Below are 18375 nucleotides of genomic sequence, written 5' to 3' on the forward strand. Positions count from 1 at the left end.
AGAGAATCTAATCATTCCTTTTATGTGACTCAACTCAAACTTGATTTCAAAGATTGTTGTGCTGGCAACACTCATTGGGCACATATCCAAATCATTACTTTATTTTGTAAATCATAGTCTGATTACTTATGCAACTGAAACATGGACCAATACATTTGATTTAATATCTACCTTATTACTTTATTATCCATCCTTTCAACATTCCATAATCTGAAACTAACCCTGATTCAGATGACCATCCTACCCATGCTAGATTACTGAGACATAATTTATAGATCGTCAGGTAAGGGTGCTCTCGAGCAGCTAGATGTTCTTTACCATTCGGCCATCAGATTTGCCACCAATGCTCCTGATAGAACACATCACTGTACTCTTCTGTAAACTGGTCATTTCTTTGTACCCGTCGCAAGACCCACCCATGCTTATTTATAAAACCCTCTTAGGCCTCACTCCCCCCTATCTGAGATGCCTAATGCAGCCCTCATCCTCCACATACAACACCCGTTCTGCCAGTGACATTCTGCTAAAGGTCCCTGTAGTTTCTGGGATCTACATCTGTTTATATTAGTTACTATGCTGTTACAAAGCAGTAATGTATTGCGGCAGTGTTACGTTACTACACCTAATAGAAAATGCACATGCGCACTAGGGTGCCGGGAACTGTAGAGCGAAAACTAACTGTACTCCCGTCTCCTGCCTGGTCATTTCTCTACAACACAAATATTACAGTCCCCAAAGTACCTACATCCCTGGGTCGCTGCTCTTTTCAGTTCGCTGCAGCTAGCGACTGTAACGAGCTGCAACAAACACTCAAACGGGACTGACTGTTTTAACTCAATCGCTTCATTCAAAGACTCAATCATGGACACTCTTACTGACAGTTGTGGCTGCTTTGCGTGATGTGTTGTCTCTACCTGCTTGCCCTTTGTGCTGTTGTCTGTGCCCAATAATGTTTTAGTTTTTTTTAGGGGTGGATCAGCTTAATATTGCGGAAAGATTGTTGCTTCCATCAATGTAATTGTCTGCATCATTTCCAATCCCCCATATATTTTTGGTAAATATATATATCCATATACAGTGGGACAAAAAAGTATTTAGTCAGGCACCAATTGTGCAAGTTCTCCCACTTAAAAAGATGAGAGGCCTGTAATGTTCATCATAGGTACACTTAAACTATGACAGACAAAATGAGAAGGAAAAAAATCCAGAAAATCACATTGTAGGATTTTTGATGAATTTATTTTCAAATTATGGTGGAAAATAAGTATTTGGTCACCTATAAACTAGCAAGATTTCTGGCTCTCACAGACCTGTAACTTCTTCTTTAAGAGGCTCCTCTGTCCTCCACTCGTTACCTGTATTAATGGCACCTGTTTGAACTTGTTATCAGTATAAAAGACACCTGTCCACAACCTCAAACAGTCACACTCCAAACTCCACTATGGCCAAGACTAAAGAGCTGTCAAAGGACACCAGAAACAAAATTGTAGACCTGCACCAGGCTGGGAAGACTGAATCTGCAATAGGTAATCAGCTTGGTTTGAAGAAATCAACTATTAGGAAATGGAAGACCTACAAGACCACTGATAATCTCCCTCGATCTGGGGCTCCACGCAAGATCTCACCCTGTGGGGTCAAAATGATCACAAGAACGGTGAGCAAAAATCCCAGAACCACACGGGGGGGACCTAGTGAATGACCTGCAGAGAGCTGGGACCAAAGTAACAAAGCCTACCATCAGTAACACACTACGCCGCCAGGGACTCAAATCCTGCAGTGCCAGACGTGTCCCCCTGCTTAAGCCAGTACATGTCCAGGCCCGTCTGAAGTTTGCTAGAGAGCATTTGGATGATCCAGAAGAAGATTGGGAGAATGTCATATGGTCAGATTAAACCAAAATATAACTTTTTGGTAAAAACTCAACTCGGCGTGTTTAGAGGACAATGAATGCTGAGTTGCATCCAAAGAACACCATACCTACTGTGAAGCATGGGGGTGGAAACATCATGCTTTGGGGCTGTTTTGCTGCAAAGGGACCAGGATGACTGATCCGTGTAAAGGAAAGAATGAATGGGGCCATGTATCGTGAGATTTTGAGTGAAAACCTCCTTCCATCAGCACGGGCATTGAAGATGAAACGTGGCTGGGTCTTTCAGCATGACAATGATCCCAAACACACCGCCCGGGCAACGAAGGAGTGGCTTCGTAAGAAGCATTTCAAAGTCCTGGAGTGGCCTAGCCAGTCTCCAGATCTCAACTCCATAGAAAATCTTTGGAGGGAGTTGAAAGTCCGTGTTGCCCAGCAACAGCCCCAAAACATCACTGCTCTAGAGGAGATCTGCATGGAGGAATGGGCCAAAATACCAGCAACAGTGTGTGAAAACCTTGTGAAGACTTACAGAAAACATTTGACCTCTGTCATTGCCAACAAAGGGTATATAACAAAGTATTGAGATAAACTTTTGTTATTGACCAAATACTTATTTTCCACCATAATATGCAAATAAATTCATTAAAAATCCTACAATGTGATTTTCTGGATTTTTTTTCTCATTTTGTCTGTCATAGTTGAAGTGTACCTATGATGAAAATTACTCTCTCATCTTTTTAAGTGGGAGAACTTGCACAATTGGTGGCTGACTAAATTGGTGGCTGACTTTTTTGCCCCACTGTACATACATGTACATACCAATACATATACATACATAAACATTCATACATATAACCATATATACATACACATACATATGCATACATTTTTTTTAGAATATACCTTTATTATTCCCAGCAAACCCTACCACCCTTCCCCCAATTGGAGTAAACTAATAAACAATAACACTTAGGCTTCTACCTTCAGTTTATACATATTATACACATTTTACAGACACAATCTATTTTACAATAGTTATATTTTGTTTGTTTTTAGTCCTTCCTCTATTTCTTTGTTCTTAACTGACTTGCCTAGTTAAATAAAGGTTAAATAAAAAATAATACAATAAAAAGCACGTTTGGCAGCTATTACAGCCTTGAGTCTTCTTGGGTATGACGCTACAAGCTTGGCACACCTGTATTTGGAGAGTTTCTCCCATTCTTCTCTGCAGATTTTCTCAAGCTCTGTCAGGTTGGATGGGGAGCGTTGCTGCACAGCTATTTTCAGGTCTCAAGTGCTCAGAATATGTGTGAACTCCTTCAAGACAGTTGGAAAAGCATTCCAGGTGAAGCTGGTTGAGAGAATGCCAAGTGTGCAAAGCTGTCAGCAAGGCAAAGGGTGGTTACTTTGAAGAATCTCAAATATAAAACATATTTTGATTTGATTAACACTTTTTTGGTTACTACATGATTCCATGTGTTATTTAATAGTTTTGATGTAAAAAAAGAAGAAGAAAAACCTTTGAATGAATAGGTGTGTCCAAACTTTTGACTGGTAGTGTAAGTGTATATGTCGCAAGTAAAAGCCAAGTTGAAACAATTCCATGTCTAGAAGGTTAAAAGCAGCCTCTGACTTATAGGAAGATGTTACACTTTTTCCTTATTATTCTATGAGTTTTATTTGGCCATGTAAAGTCTTGTGACCAAGTATATTTTTTTAAAGAATGTCTTAAGAGGGGTGATTGGTATTGCCATTCCAAAGAGGTTTATTTTACCTGTAAGATTTATGGGAATATTTTCCCCTTTAATTAGGTCTCCTTTCATATTGTTCAGTAACAGGATAGTTATCTTTATATGTTTGTTGTCACTTATTAAACATCCTAAACCATAGATTTTTTTGGTCCACTTAAAGGATTTCTGTAGATCATGAGATTTTCTTTAACGCAATTATTTCGGGGTTTTTTTCCCCCACGTTCATTTTATATGCTGAGATTTTAGATGAATCTGCAATTTTTTTGGAGCAATTTCTGAGTTAATGTTTTGAGTTTCTGAGTTTTCAATATTGGTCAGGTATATCAGGAGATGATCTGCAAATAACTTGAATTTATATTCCTCTTTATCAATACTGATATCTGTTACGTTTGCGTCCTGTCTAATTCTTTCTGCAAGCGGTTCAGTTCCCAGTGAAAACAGGAGGGGGGAGAGGGGATAGCCCCGTCCTGTGTCCCTCTCTAAAGCAATTTCATCAATGTATTATTTTTGCATTATTTCAGCTGGAAAGTTGAAAGCTTCCAACGTTTTGAATAGAAAAGGCCTGTCATAAATGTGTAGCTTATTGTACTAAACTGCAACATGTTCTTGTATTTATTTGTGTCTATTTTTATAAACCGTGTTTGATTGATATGTATCAAGGCTGGTAAGACTTTTGCCATTCTATTGCTTATGAGCTTTGTTATTACGTTATTGTAACAATTTATTAAACTTATGGGTCTGTACTCAACAGATTGTCCTGATTTTAATATAACTGAAATAACTGTTTGATACATGGAACTAGGAAGCACTGAACTGAGTGACATGTGTGTTGTCATTTGTGTAAATTGTGGCGCTACTTTCTCACAAAATGTTAAATATAATTCTATGGGAAAGCGTTCCCTTCCTGGTCATTTTTTCCGTGCAAATGTTTTAACAATGTCTAATATTTATTTTTGAGTGTTTGAGGGTCTAAGAAGGCTGTAGGATCAGTCCAACTGTATATCGATTTTCACAGAAGTTTTTAAAATGGTCATAAATGTGTTAATTAGAACGCGATTAATGTCTTTATCTTTAAAAATGATAACTGGTTTGGCATGTAGTCATTTTGTGAGGTCTTGGTTCTGATGGGGAACAACAGTTGAACTAAGCCCATGATGCATTTATAAATTATAATATTCAAGAATCAAAGGCTATATATCGTTAATTAAAAGTACAAATATATCATGCAGTTGCGTATAATGAACTGCTCATATGCATTGAACCTTTCTAGAGGCTTTCACAATTTCCTCTTGAACAAATACTGTATTTTCTTATGAAGAAATCAGAGGTTATTCACACTATGGCTCGTTTTAGTGTTGCAGTGGTGGAAATCAGCTCCCTCTCTCATAGACACTGTCTTTTTATTTTCCTTCCTGTGGAAATATCCCCCCCTCCTTGTTATCATGGTTCAGAATGTTAGCTTCAAATAGTGACAACCAGGTCAGTCTGAAACAATGAGTCTGTTTTTATTGGAGTTTGAGCTCTCATTTCTTGTGTTCCTTTCTTATTCACTCAACGGTCTCTTCCTCCTCCAGTCACACATACAGTGCCTTGCGAAAGTATTCGGCCCCCTTGAACTTTGCGAACTTTTACCACATTTCAGGCTTCAAACATAAAGATATAAAACTGTATTTTTTTGTGAAGAATCAACAACAAGTGGGACACAATCATGAAGTGGAACGACATTTATTGGATATTTCAAACTTTTTTAACAAATCAAAAACTGAAATTGGGCGTGCAAAATTATTCAGCCCCTTTACTTTCAGTACAGCAAACTCTCTCCAGAAGTTCAGTGAGGATCTCTGAATGATCCAATGTTGACCTAAATGACTAATGATGATAAATACAATCCACCTGTGTGTAATCAAGTCTCCGTATAAATGCACCTGCACTGTGGTAGTCTCAGAGGTCCGTTAAAAGCGCAGAGAGCATCATGAAGAACAAGGAACACACCAGGCAGGTCCGAGATACTGTTGTGAAGAAGTTTAAAGCCGGATTTGGATACAAAAAGATTTCCCAAGCTTTAAACATCCCAAGGAGCACTGTGCAAGCGATAATATTGAAATGGAAGGAGTATCAGACCACTGCAAATCTACCAAGACCTGGCCGTCCCTCTAAACTTTCAGCTCATACAAGGAGAAGACTGATCAGAGATGCAGCCAAGAGGCCCATGATCACTCTGGATGAACTGCAGAGATCTACAGCTGAGGTGGGAGACTCTGTCCATAGGACAACAATCAGTCGTATATTGCACAAATCTGGCCTTTATGGAAGAGTGGCAAGAAGAAAGCCATTTCTTAAAGATATCCATAGAAAGTGTCGTTTAAAGTTTGCCACAAGCCACCTGGGAGACACGTGGAAGAAGGTGCTCTGGTCAGATGAAACCAAAATTGAACTTTTTGGCAACAATGCAAAATGTTATGTTTGGCGTAAAAGCAACACAGCTCATCACCCTGAACACACCATCTCCACTGTCAAACATGGTGGTGGCAGCATCATGGTTTGGGCCTGCTTTTCTTCAGCAGGGACAGGGAAGATGATTAAAATTGATGGGAAGATGGATGGAGCCAAATACAGGACCATTCTGGAAGAAAACCTGATGGAGTCTGCAAAAGACCTGAGACTGGGACGGAGATTTGTCTTCCAACAAGACAATGATCCAAAACATAAAGCAAAATCTACAATGGAATGGTTCAAAAATAAACATATCCAGGTGTTAGAATGGCCAAGTCAAAGTCCAGACCTGAATCCAATCGAGAATCTGTGGAAAGAACTGAAAACTGCTGTTCACAAATGCTCTCCATCCAACCTCACTGAGCTCAAGCTGTTTTGCAAGGAGGAATGGGAAAAAAAAATCAGTCTCTCGATGTGCAAAACTGATAGAGACATACCCCAAGCGACTTACAGCTGTAATCGCAGCAAAAGGTGGCGCTACAAAGTATTAACTTAAGGGGCTGAATAATTTTGCATGCCCAATTTTTCAGTTTTTGATTTGTTAAAGTTTGAAATATCCAATAAATGTCGTTCCACTTCATGATTGTGTCCCACTTGTTGTTGATTCTTCACAAAAAAATACAGTTTTATATCTTTATGTTTGAAGCCTGAAATGTGGCAAAAGGTCACAAAGTTCAAGGGGGCCGAATATTTTCGTAAGGCACTGTATACAAGAACCTGGAGTTCGGGGTTGACCTGGACCCACGAGTGGCTCTGGTGGGGCCTAACGGAGCAGGAAGTCTACACTACTCAAACTCCTGATAGGAGAGGGAGATGGCACCATTTCAGTCAACTCTTGTTTTACCATATTGTAATGACAGTAGTGCATACATGGTAATACCCCTCGTTCTTTGTTTGGCTCTCCAGCTTCTCCCCACTGACGGCATGATTAGGAAACATTCTTACGTGAAGATTGGCCGAAATCACCAGCTAGAAACATTAAAAGTTGCCTGGTGTTCCCAAAGATAGCCATCCCCTGCCGGTCACTGGGTTTTGATTGACAGGCATACAAAAAAAACTGCTTTTATGCATGAATGTTGCAACTCTGCAGCCAAAGTCCTAAAGGCCTTTGTACTTCACCTATTCTGGGTCAGCACTTATGCTTGTTAATGTGTATATGAATGTATTTGATATATGACAGAGCAGCTGGACCTATTTCCTCTGGAGTACATGAAGTACTACCCAGAGATCAAGGAGATGCGGAAGATAAATCGGCCATTATGGCCACACTGGAAAATAACAGGAGAGATCGAAGAGCTCAGTCTGGGCCCATGAACCACCAGAGAAGCATAGACCGAATCAGATTGTTCACCTGGTACAGAAACACTGTTTTGAAGTGAACCCTATATCGAAAGTGTCTATGGCATGATTGTTGTACAGGAATTTGTAGCATTTCCCGTGTTTTTTGGAATACCTGTTCCTGTCAAACCCTGTATCTTGCAACAACAAAAAAAATCCAATCCTCCACAATCATTGAAGCCTTAACCTGTGGTGTATTCTGATGGGCACTTCATGATGGAATTAGATACCTCTCCAGAAAAAATAAATATTGAAAAAAAGTTGGATTGATGAAATAGTTATTCTAGAGCATAGAAACATGTGTACTCTTACACGTTCTTGTGCCTTACCTCTGTCCACTCCGCTAGGTGAGTCCGATAAGAAACCTGTCGAACGGGCAGAAGTGTTGGGTGTGCTTCGCCTGGCAGAACCCACACATGCCTTTCCTGGACATCAAGACCATTGACGCCCTGGTTGACACCATCAATGACTACGAGGGCGGCATGGGGCTGGTCAGCCACGACTCATCCAGCAGGTACCGCCATTATGTACTCCATGACCGGGCACTTATTTGTACTTCACATCCCTTAGCCTAATGTGCAACACAATTTAAAACCCTGCCAGGTCAATAGAATTGGGGAGAAAAGGGACACGTTTTCAAATGAAGTTTGTTCATTTCCTATCATTCTGATATAGAGCTGTGACACCAACTGTTTGTTCCCCCCCCCCCCCCCCCAGGTGGCTCAGGAGATCTGGGTGTGTGAGAAGCAAACCATCACCAAATTGAACAGACTTCCTGGCGAACAACAAATATTTGAAATCAAAGATTGACAACCAAGTACATCTAGAGCCCCTGCAATCTGAGCTAGTAAACCCAATCTCCATCATGGACTTGGCCTCCAAGTGCATGTGTGGTGGAACAATATTCCTCACCCGCGCCGGGGTGACGTTTCCCCTAGGTACAGCTCTAGGAGAAGATTCCTCTTTCCCCAATCCTAACCATTAGTGGAGAAAATGCTAAACTGACCCAAGAACAGCGTCTAAGGGCAATTTCACACACCTGCTTCCAGCTCAGTCTGCACTCCAAATGGCTGATTTCACCAGAAGCATGTCAAAGTGCAAGAGCCTTAAGGATGTCTTATTTTTATCAAACGTTATATGGCAAACAGTGTCTGAATAAATTGATGAATTGACAATTTAATATTTACCATAGTGGGAGTTCTTTAAATAAATAAAACACATTCAAAATGCCGTTTTTTATTAATTTAGTATTTTCCTTTGAGAATGTAGGGAATACAGTGCTATTATCCAAAACCATTTACATTAAGAAAATAAACAGTATTTTACATTGTGTAAACAAAATGAGAAGCAAAACTATTTATGAACTGATCGCTGCTTTGGATTCTTGCTGTTGAACCCAAACACTCAATATGCAACACACATCATAGCCCACTGCTAAATGTGAGAAGCCAACCTCTACAACCACTAGCATAATGCTAAGCCTTCCAGTTGCTGGTTAGCCAAATGCTGCCTTGGCTTAAACCACCAAAAAATGTAATTTAACAACATTACAGAACGGGAGGTAACTGTTGGAACTGGATCATCATCATAGCCCTCTTTAGTAGCAAATCACATGGATGTACCTTCGTAGTGTTAACTGATTCATTCGAGAATTCAGGCAGAAAAATCTTGGATTTTAGGTGTTATCCCTGATTTAGCCCCAATCTTAGTTACCTGTGTAGTGCTAGAGAAAATAAACGGGATTGAATTTGGGAAACACTGCTTTAGAGGCTCTCGTTTTAGAAGTATAAGAAGGCACCCTTCTAAGGTTTCAAAAGCAATAACAGTGGGCTTGTGATTGAGCGATTAGTGCCACTAGCTGCAGTTGAAGCAGTGCATCTAGACAGAGCTGGGATAATCGTCACCCAGACTATGCTGAGCCAGTCAGCTAGGTGCAGCGTGACACTTGGGACTAAGACCACCGAGCACAGTCGTAGCTACTAGCTAGCGGTCCCGAGCCTCAGCAGAAAGGGCTGGAGGGTCACCTCAATACTTAGTCTCTCTACTGATTGTCGTCGTCTGAGACCTGGTCAGGTGGGATGGCCCGCGTGTGGCTGGCCCGAATGCTGGTGATGTGGGGACAGGAGGCGATGAGGTTGGAGATGCCCGAGGGGGTCACACCTGAGCCTTCCAGATTTACCTGGCTCAGACGCATGCGCTTCAGGAACTTCAGTCCTGAAGGAAACATAACACACAACAAGAACGTATGTCAAATTCCTTCCAGCTCTAAATGCTGGTATTCCATCTCTAAACCTCAATTGGGATTCACAGGGCATCATTGAAAAAGAGACCATGGTCACAATAGGGATTCCCTTACTTCATGAGTATTAATGCTGGAATTCAATGGTAGTAATTGTGGATAATGAGCAGGACCTTACCGTGGTCAGTGATGCGTGTGCGGCTGAGGTTGAGCTTGAACAGCTGAGCACAGTGGACCAGACCTCTCCTCATCACCGTGTCACCCACCTGAGTACTGGCCAAGCTTAATACCTGGAACATAAAGAAAACATCAATGCCACTAATCATAGTATGTAGTTTCAAAAGTTTTATAACGGAGCTCTGTTAGCTCTATTACCTTATTTGTAGAGTTTTATCGACTGATACAATAGTTGTCTATAGGGTTACATGTGTGCTCCGTACCTGCAGGTGCGGCAGACAGGTGACGAGGGCAGCCACTCCTCGGCTGGTGACGGCTGTGCGGTCCAGACACAGCTCCAGCAGCTCCTGCAGACTGCACAGGGAAGGCAGCCCCATGTCTGTCACCTGGGTGTTACTGAGAGACAGCCTCTTCAGTCTGGAGACAGGAGCATTTCTATCAGGGTCTTATTCATTAATGCTCACTGTAACAAAACCTTTTTGCAACGGAAAGAAAACCAAGCATTTTTTTTTATTGGACAGGGAGTTACACCCTGTTTTCTTGTGTTTGGTTCCTAATGAATACGACCCAGCACTCCTTCATTTACAACAATGTTAGAGGCAACTGTAGGCGATGCTGGTGAATCAGCTAGAGAAGTGATCCTAGTCCTTGTGAGCAATAGTGTACAAGTTCTTGTTCCATCTCAGCACTAACATAGCTGGTTAGTCCCCCCCAAAATTGGGGGATTAATTACTGCCTCTGGCTGTGGTAACGATTAGTCTCATAGACACCTAAAGCGGATAATGTGTGCATCCCAAATGGCACCATAATCCCTATATCGGCGTTTCCCAAACTCGGTCCTGGGGCCCGCCATAGATGCACGTTTTGGTTTTTGCCCCGGCACTACACAGCTGATTCAAATAATCAAAACTTGGGAAAAACCAAAATGTGCACAACCAAAACATGGGAAACGCTGTCCTACGTAGTGTACTACAATAGTACAAAAGGAATAGGGTTCCATTTGGGAAGCAGAAAATGTAATGAGAGTGATCTGACCTGGTCATGGTGGCCAGCTGGGTGACCCCGTGGTCAGTGACGTGTGTGTAGTCGGTCAGGTCCAACTCGGACAGCAGGGACAGTCTGGAGAGGAAGGTCAGGCCAGTGTCCGTCACCGAGTGGCGTCCAGGCAGGGTCAGCTGGGTCAGCCGGAGACCTGGGGGGGGGGGGGGGGTACAGACAGAAAGAGAGATAATAGTTTAGTAAATACAGTACATAAAAATGATATAGTACCGGTCATACAAAACACTAACATCTGCCGCAATATTCCCCTCTAAATCAGGTACTAGACCGCGGGAAACAGGAGACTGGACTTTGGCCAATTAATGACATTAAATCAATAACATTGATTGATTTTTAATCAAAAGCAGGACTGCAAACCTTGAGGCCCTGATTTGAATAGTCCTGCTGTACATGCTAGGGTTTGGTGATGGTCATGTTCAAACATCATGGAGGGGTCAATAGGCGGTAACAATGCAATTTGAAGGACACATTGGTTATACCAGAACTGTGATTTGTTAATAATGTCATTTTTATTTAAATTGTTGTTAAATTGTTACAAATCATTGTTTTATTTAAACTGTTAGATTTTTCAATTTTTTTAAATATAGTCTAGGCTGCAGAATTGGTAGGGCTGTGTTTCTGTTGCTCATAAAAGTACACAGATATCAGTTGTATTAGCCTACCTTTTAAAAATAAATATTATAGCCTTGTAGGCTATTGTTATTTCATCCTGATCATCTGGGTAAATGCATTTGCAACATTCTTTCTTCCATTAGGCTACTTTGACAGTTTCAGACAACAAAAAGGAAGTGACGGGATTTCACAAAGTAACTATAGACACACTGAACAGAAATAGAAACGCAGCATGTAAAGTGTTGGTCCCATGTTTCATGTTTTCATGTTTAATTTCTCTCAAATGTTGTTTACATCCCTGTTAGTGAGCATTTCTCATTTGCCAAGATAATCCAGCCACCTGACATGTGTGCCATATCAAGAAACTGATTAAAAAGCAGGATCATTACACAGGTGCACCTTGTGCTGAGCTCCTCTGTCCAGTGTTTGTGTTCTTTTGGCCATCTTAATCTTTTATTTTTATTGGCCAGTCTGAGATATGGCTTTTTCTTTGCAACTATGACTTTTTCTTTGCATCCCGGAGTCACCTCTGACGTTGAGACTGGTGTTTTGCGGGTACTATTTAATGAAGCTGCCAGTTGAGGACTTGTGAGGCATCTGTTTCTCAAACTAGACACTAATGTACTTGTCCTCTTGCTCAGTTGTGCTCAGAGGCCTCCCACTCCTCTTTCTATTCTGGTTAGAGACAGTTTGCGCTGTTCTGTGAAGGGAGTAGTATTCAGCGTTGTACGATATCTTCAGTTTCTTGGCAATTTCTCGCATGGAATAGCCTTAATTTCTCAGAACAAGAATAGGCTGACGAGTTTAAGAAGAAAGTTATTTGTTTCTGGCCACTTTGAGCCTGACATCGAACCCACAAATGCTGATGCTCCAGATACTCAACTAGTCTAAAGAAGGCCAGTTTTATTGCTTCTTTAAAGCAGAACAACAGTTTTCAACTGTGCTAACATAATTGCAAAAGGGTTTTCTAATGATCAATTGGCCTTTTAAAATTATAAACTTGGATGAGCTAACACAACATGTCATTGGAACACAGGAGTGATGGTGGCTGATAATGGGCCTCTGTACGCCCATATAGATATTACACAGACAAAAAAATCTGCCGTTTCCAGCTACAATTGTCATTTACAACATTAACGATGTATACACTGTATTTCTGATCAATTTGATGTTATTTTAAAAATTGACTTTTTTTTGTTGCTTTTCTCTCAAAAATGTCTAAGTGACCCCAAACTTTTGAACGGTAGTGTATGTATGGGGGAGAGAGGAAGAGTTAGCCACAAAAACAAACAAATCAAAAAAATTATCAATTCAGTATGTGATTTGTTAAGCCAAATTTCCCTCCTGAACTAATTTAGGCTTGCCTAAACAAAGGGGCTGAATACTTATACAACGACTATATTTTAGTCACAAATGTTTTATTTATCTTATTTTTCTTCCACTTTGACAGATTATTTTGTGTAGATTGTTGACAAACGAATAACAATTAATTGATTTTAATCCCACTTTGTAACAATCAAATGTGAAGATATCCAAGGGGCCTGCATTCTTTAGCAAGGCACTGTATGTGTTGAACATTCAGGCTATGGCAATTAGGGAATAGGTCCCATGGCATGTTGCTCTGCTGAATGCTCGCTGCGCTGACGTGCGCTGCAAGACTCCGGTGGAGCAGTCAAATTCAAGTATGCTAAACCATTGTTGTGACATCACGATGGCTGTCAGACATCATCGACAGACGATGCAAATGTAAATAAAAAATACAAATATATGACCAATTGCAGTACACACACACAGCTCACCTGAAATGATCTGGAGGGCGTGGTTGCCGTCTGCGACAGAGATGCCTGCCAGGCTAAGGGCAGAGAGGGTGGAGTGGACAGCCAGGCACTCCAGAGAGCCCTCCCTCACCCCCGTGCCATCCAGGTACAGGGTCTGCAGGCTGGGGAGGGCCGCTAGGGCCGACACATCTCTCACCTGACGGGAGGAGGAGGAGATATCATTATGCTGAGTGAAACAACTTATACCAGTGTTGGTTGTTGATGCCTAATTGTTCTGTCTGTATGAGTGTATGTTTGTGTGTTGAAATGCAGAGCTATTGTGGCTGTGTGTGTGTGTGTGTGTGTGTGAGAGTGAATGTGTACGAACGCGAGAATGAGAGTGAGAGAGCTACCTTGGTGTGTTTGACGCTGAGCAGTCGTAGCTGTGGCACACAGGCGGGCAGTGCTGCCAAGGTGGCCTCTGTGACCGAGGTCTGGTTCAGACTGAGCTGGGTGAGTGACGAAGGAGCAGACTGCAGGTAGAGCACCATCCCTACGTCACTTACTTTGGTCTGGTCCAGTGACAGGAAAGACAGGCTCTTCAGTCCTTGGAGACAAAGGGTACAGGGTGAGATAAAAAAAAACACTTAGTCCTCCTCAATTGTTCATTACTTTATACAGGAGTTGAACTATTGGGAATTTAAAATGGTTGACACTTACCTATAATTATGAATTCAATCATTTAAGTTGAAACCCCAATCATGCCATACTATGCTCCCCAAATTCATTTATTCATTAATTTTTTTTATATTTTTGTTTACTTTGGATGACTTTAAATCAGTTTAAAATACAGCTTATGCTTTGATCTAGTGTTCTTGCATGGGGTCATAGCAGGCTACTAGGTTATTAAGGGGGGGCTTAAATAATTTCAGCGTTACAAAGCTTGCCCTTTCCTTCTCCCTTGACCTCTATTCCACATTAAAAACCTCATTCATCCACAGGCATTCCATGCTGTAGCCAGGGTCTTATTCATTAGTTCACAAACGTTTCATATTGGACAAGTGCAGGCATAGCCCCTCCCAGTTTCAGTCTGTTTTCTTCAGTTTGGTGCCTAGTGAATACAACCCAGGGTTAGAGAAGAGCCTCACCTGTGATGTGTTGCAGACAGGAGTCAGTTAGCTTGCTACATGAGGTCAGGTTCAGGTGCTGCAGTTTCAGTAAGCTGCACAACACAGAGAGGCCCGTGTCTGGAAAACAGGAAGACAAAGAGAGAGAACCTTCAGTATCATAGCAACCATGCTGCAAAGATAACAGGCCATATGGTTCTTAAAGTGATAGCTCACCACGATATTTGGGTCATTCCACAAAAAAAAAAGTGCCTTTTGATATTTGAAGTAGAAAATGTGTACCAATATTGAAAGCCTGTTATATTAAATGAAGAGCGCTTTAACCCTATACTCTCGTGGAAATTGGCCTATCTGGATAGGGCCACATTTTTATGTTTCTAACAAAGGAACTATGAAAAGCATTTGCATGACCATGGTTGCAATTGAAAGAGAACACTTTTGGAGATGAGGAAATTATCCGACCAAAGATGAGGACACAACAGTTCACCTGACACCTGACACAAGACTGAATCCAAACACTAAACTGTTCATTTGACGTGCATTTTACATTCAGTGTTCTTTTCACAGCATTTGTCAAGAACGAAATCCGAAAGCACTCTGGATACATTCAGTAACATAATAAGAATATTAATTTACATTTGAGTACACAAGATAAGAAAAAACAATTACGAGAGTTTGAGTGAGAGGCCTAACTGGTGTTTTCAAGTGGCCCCTACACACACACACACACCTCTCCAAACAGTGTTTCTAAGTCATTTCAATGCACTCAAGGAAAGAGCCTTCCACTAAAATGTTTTTTGTTGTTGCTTTCCTAGCTTTGCCATTGAGGAACTGAAGCAAGTACAATTGTATTTTTTTGTGTTTGGAACACAGCCCTGCGTCCCCACCAATACGCAATTACTGTTGTTGTTTACTCAATCCAAACATGTTCCATTATAATTTGCCATCTGGGTCAGGTGGGCATCATTTGAAAGCGTATTTGATTGCCAACATGGCGAGCTAAGTTATAAAATACAATTGTACAGTGTTAGGCTTTCAAAAAGGCACATCAGATAAACAGATTGTAAATTTTGATGAGCATAGAATGGAGTCTTTGCTTGTATGACTAATCCTCTCATCTTTCAGAACACATTGATTCCTCTTGATTTACAGCATTTCCTTCACTGTGTATCCCAAACAGCGGGAGGGCTCGGGGCATCTCCTTGTCACGAGCGGTGCTCAAGTTTATTAACGGCTGTCAGTCAAAACCCAGACTGAGTTTTAAAAAATGTTTATCTCGCCAGTTCATAAGACCTTCTCACGTATAGACTATTTTTTCCTAGACAATTGATTTCTGCCACTTATCAGTGTCTTTACCAAGCTATAGTCATCTCAGATCATTCTCCTCTTACTATGAATTAATTTATACCAAATACACAGCCTAATTAAATCGCCCTTGGCAGCTTAACTCACTACTGCTATCAGAAGAAACCTTTGATGCTTTTATATAATCTCAAATAGAGCCATTTCTCGATCTTAATCAAACCCCTGGAATGTCTCCTCCAACAGTATAGGAATCAATGAAGGCTTATCTAAGGGGCCAAATTATTTTGCACAGCACAAGATTAAGGAAGTGCAATATTCAACACCTAGGGGAACTTACAAATAAAATATTGGATATGGCATTTTCACACAGATTTACTAAAACAACGTTTGACACTTCAGACAGTTTGGTCTTCTTCCAACTCGATAAGCTGAAAATCTAATAAGTAAATCTCGAAAGAAGAAGAAAAAAAATTAAGCACACCAGCTGCATCAGAGAACAGCAAATTAAAACAATACCTGAAAACTAACAAGCCGGGTAACAAATGTATTGATCATTTAGAGGTCAATTCATGCTTTCGGAACTTTTACTCACATTTATACATTTCAGAATGCGCTGGTAATGCTACCTTACTCGGCACCTTCCTTGAGAACGTAGATATTCCTACAGGTGAACCTGAGATAGAGCTGTTCTTTTAACTCAGCAGCTGTAGAAGAGATTGTGTTGGTGATTAAATCTATGCAGTGTGGTAAATCGCCCGGACCCAACGGATTTCTGAGCGAATCCTTTAAAATAATTCTCAGATCAACTCTCTCCTCTCTTGCTTTCCGTATTTGAGGAATCATTCTCCTCAAACTCTTTACCTTTGACAATGAGACAAGCATGCATGTTACTTATTCTGAATAGGAAAAAAACTAAATATTGCGTGGTTCATAATAGGCCAATTTCTTTACTGAATTGCGATGTAAATGTACTTTCTAAGATGATTGCCTGCCGTTTTGAGCCAGTCCTTCCCTCCATTATCTCTACAGATTGAACTGGTTTCATTAAAAATCGTCATTCTTTTTTTCAACATCAGATGTCTTTATAATTCCTATTCATCTGACACGCCAGAGATATTGTTATCACCGAGAAGGCATTTGATCGGGTGGAGTGGGATTATCTAGTTCACACTCCCAATTTTATGTCCTGGATCAAAGTCCTTTACTCCTCCCCTATGGCTGCAGTGTGCACAAATAACCTTTCATCCCATTTCCAACGTCAACGTGGGGCAAGATAGGGTTGACCTCCATCCCCTCAGCTGTTTGCCATCGCAACTGAACCTTTAGCCATAGCAATACGTAATAACACCACTATCAAAAGGTATTCGAAGAGGGGGCTTAAGAGCATATAGTTTCATATAGTTTCACTCTATGACCCTGTAACTGGTCTTCGAGAGATCCAGGTTCCACTAAAAAGTTTATCATTATTAATCCTTCTGCCATGCAAACTTATTTTAGTCATGTGCCCTTCAGAATGAATACACAGAAATTGAAATATTTGAGAGATCTCGCTCCCAGGGTGGTCTAGCACTTCCGAACTTAAAATATTATTACTGGGCAGCTAATAAAATAATCAATCTATATTGGATGACTGAAATCCCCAATGTTAAAGGCCAGAAATGGTTGACTTTGGCCCCACCGACTTAAAATGCCTTACTCTGCTCAACTTGCATTAGCTGAGCCTGTTTCAAATACACTAAAAACCCGATTGTGAAACATTCTGTAAAAATCTGGAAACAGTTCAGGCGATCGTTTGGTCTCAGTGAATTTAACTTCTGCCACATTATTAAAGAACCATACATTCTCTCCATCATTATTAGACCAGGCATCTCATTTCTGCTCTGGAAAGGGATCTCCTCACTGAACAACTTGTATATTGATATGGATTTTGCATCCATTTGAACATTTAGTACAAAAGTTTAATATTCCTAGATCCCATTTCTTTAGATACCTGCAATTGTGTAGTTTAGCATCTTCATATTCTAGTCACTTCCCACCACGCCCACCTAACACCCTTCTGGATTCTATTTTTAAAGTGAACCCTAATATCAAAGGGGGCATAAGCATGATCTATACGTTATTAAACTCACACAATCTGGAGTCTCTGAATTTTTAAGAACCAATGGGAAGAGGATTAATGTGAACTTTCAGATGAAACTTGGCAGAGTATACATAAGAGAATACATTCTTCATCTATATGCTGTAATTCCATTTAAAATTGTTTTAAAAAAAAAAGTCAAATTATCCAAGATTACACCAGATTTAGATCCCACCTGTGACTGATGTAAGCAGGCTCTTGCTACTTTTTGCACATGTTTTGGACATGTTTCTGGATATCCATTTTTGAGATTTCTAAGATACTGGAGACACCTATAGAACCTTCTGCCTTTATTGCATTATTCAGAGGGGCACCACAGGAGGCTCCTCTAAACAGTTCTATGGGGAAAATGCTGGCATTTACTACTCTTCAAGCTAGACGTCTCATACTATTTAAGTGGAAGGATCGATTTCCTCCTACTCTTAACCATTGGATATAGGAAGTTATGCAACATCTCAAGCTTGAGAAAATACACTACTCCGTTAAGGGTTCTGCAATTCCATTTTATAA

General features: G+C 40.7%; 1 protein-coding gene across 4 annotated transcripts in view; it reads right to left on the reverse strand.

Moving 5' to 3' along the window:
- Nucleotides 1–8671: 8671 nt before the first annotated feature.
- The window catches only part of LOC110535650 (uncharacterized), a 45429-nt gene continuing 35725 nt past the window's right edge, over nucleotides 8672–18375 (reverse strand). For all 4 annotated transcript variants that reach the window (XM_090189984.1, XM_090189983.1, XM_021620773.3 and 1 more), the window contains 7 exons: nucleotides 14445–14543; nucleotides 13710–13903; nucleotides 13339–13513; nucleotides 10904–11060; nucleotides 10132–10285; nucleotides 9870–9981; nucleotides 8672–9666 (listed from right to left, as the gene is read on the reverse strand). In XM_090189984.1, the coding sequence (XP_090046110.1) occupies nucleotides 9494–9666; nucleotides 9870–9981; nucleotides 10132–10285; nucleotides 10904–11060; nucleotides 13339–13513; nucleotides 13710–13903; nucleotides 14445–14543 (1064 nt within the window). In that variant the 3' untranslated portion in view covers nucleotides 8672–9493. The remainder of the gene's footprint in view (nucleotides 9667–9869; nucleotides 9982–10131; nucleotides 10286–10903; nucleotides 11061–13338; nucleotides 13514–13709; nucleotides 13904–14444; nucleotides 14544–18375) is intronic.

The sequence above is a fragment of the Oncorhynchus mykiss genome, chromosome 11 (assembly GCF_057628025.1).
Source record: "Oncorhynchus mykiss isolate SJ-2025 chromosome 11, ASM5762802v1, whole genome shotgun sequence".
Classification (NCBI taxonomy): Eukaryota; Metazoa; Chordata; class Actinopteri; order Salmoniformes; family Salmonidae; genus Oncorhynchus; species Oncorhynchus mykiss.